This window comes from Galeopterus variegatus, unplaced genomic scaffold, assembly GCF_000696425.1.
Source record: "Galeopterus variegatus unplaced genomic scaffold, G_variegatus-3.0.2 Scaffold51176, whole genome shotgun sequence".
Lineage (NCBI taxonomy): Eukaryota > Metazoa > Chordata > Mammalia > Dermoptera > Cynocephalidae > Galeopterus > Galeopterus variegatus.
The window spans coordinates 1-1,532 of NW_007777287.1; the positions used below are offsets into that span (position 1 = coordinate 1).

Consider the following 1,532-nt stretch of genomic DNA (forward strand, 5'->3'; position numbering starts at 1 on the left):
GCACTGGACAGGTACCCAAAAAATGTGTGTTGAATTACAAATAAATGCAGAACCAAGGCAACAAAATTAGGGGCTCTGATTTCCCAACTACAGTTTTACACTTAATAACTATAGTTACACATTTAATAAGTCTTGGGACCCCCATTCTCAGATAACTCACCAACCAACCTAACCCCAACTTAAAAGTAGAGACAAGAGGAATCGACCATATGGGAAATGTTTTGAGTTTTAATGAATCTGCCATAGAGAGCTCTTCCCCATTTCTCCATCCTAGGGGCTCGGATCTCAGCTTCAGGCTGGGATGGGAGGTGGGTGAGGAATAGGCTCAGGGGAGGGGAGTAAGTATGAATGTGGCTGAGGGATTAGAGCCAGGACCAAAGAGGGAGCAGGTGAGAAGGAGCAGAAAGAGGCTGCTAATCAGAGCCCCTGAGGCAAGTCAGAAATCCAAGTCCTTTTAGCGCCCAGGAATCAACAGTGAACACCCTGAAGATGGCTCTTATCTGCCAAGTGGTGTCGCATTGCGAAGCACCAGGGCAGGGCTGAATTAGGCCCTAAGTGCCTGAAGGACATCACCTAAGGTCTGGAGAGTCAGGGGGGGTGGGGGGGGTGCCACCTTCGCGTGGAGAGTTGAGAGGGAGCATCATCTTGGCCTGGAGAGTCAGGAGGAAGACCCCCTTGGGTCAGGAGGGGGCATCATTTTGGGCCTGAGGAAGGAAATATAGGGAGTCGCCAGAGCCCAGGGTAGGCAGTATAAGCAGGATGGGTCCATACAGCTAAGGGTATAGCTGCAGGAAACAAGATCAGGCTGAGGGGAGGGCGCTAAGCTCAAGGAGGAAGAGCCAGGAGATGGCACAGCAAGAACTTGAACCAGGAGGTGAACCAGGGCCAAGCCCGGGGAGCAGAAAAAGGACCCAGTCTAGGGGGGGGGGAAATCCTAAGGTGCAACTAGGACCAGAGGTCCTAGGACCAAGAAGTGAAGGAAGATGCCAGGAAATTTGTGCCAGATCCTGGGGTTCCTGTGGGAAGAACCAGGACACGCCCCTGTGAGCAGAAACCACACTCAGAGAGGCAGAGCTCAAGGAAACGCGGGGCCCAGTGAGGCCCGGGTGGAATCATCAAGGAGCAGCTATTCTCCAGGGACTGGAGCCAATCTCCTGGGTCAGGCTCAGAATCAGCAGGCTGGGCCAGGCCCCAATGCCAAGGCCCAGGGGCAGGGGCAGGCCTAGGGGAAGGAATCAGATCTAAGGGGAGGGGGAAACTGGTCTCCACAACAAGGAATGAACCCATGCCCAACACAGAATACTATCCAGAGAAGCGAGGTTAACCCCGAGGGTGACAGCAAGATGGGGGTAGGAGTGATAATGTGCACATTGGACAGAGCCAGGTCCCAGAGGCGGCAAGGCCTACTCGAAACAGGCAGAGTCAGGTGGAGGTGTAGAGTCATTGCTAGGCCCGCGGTCCCGGGTCTTGCTCGGGTTCGGTCCCCGGCACACCACGGATGTCCGGCAGCAGGCGGCAGCCAGCCACGATGT

General features: G+C 54.6%; 1 protein-coding gene across 1 annotated transcript in view; it reads right to left on the reverse strand.

Annotated features, from left to right (window-relative positions):
- Nucleotides 1-66: 66 nt before the first annotated feature.
- The window catches only part of BLOC1S3 (biogenesis of lysosomal organelles complex-1, subunit 3), a 3,328-nt gene continuing 1,862 nt past the window's right edge, over nt 67-1,532 (reverse strand). Inside the window, exon 2 of the mRNA XM_008565395.1 lies at nt 67-1,530. Within this exon, the coding sequence (XP_008563617.1) occupies nt 1,447-1,530 (84 nt within the window). The 3' untranslated portion in view covers nt 67-1,446. The remainder of the gene's footprint in view (nt 1,531-1,532) is intronic.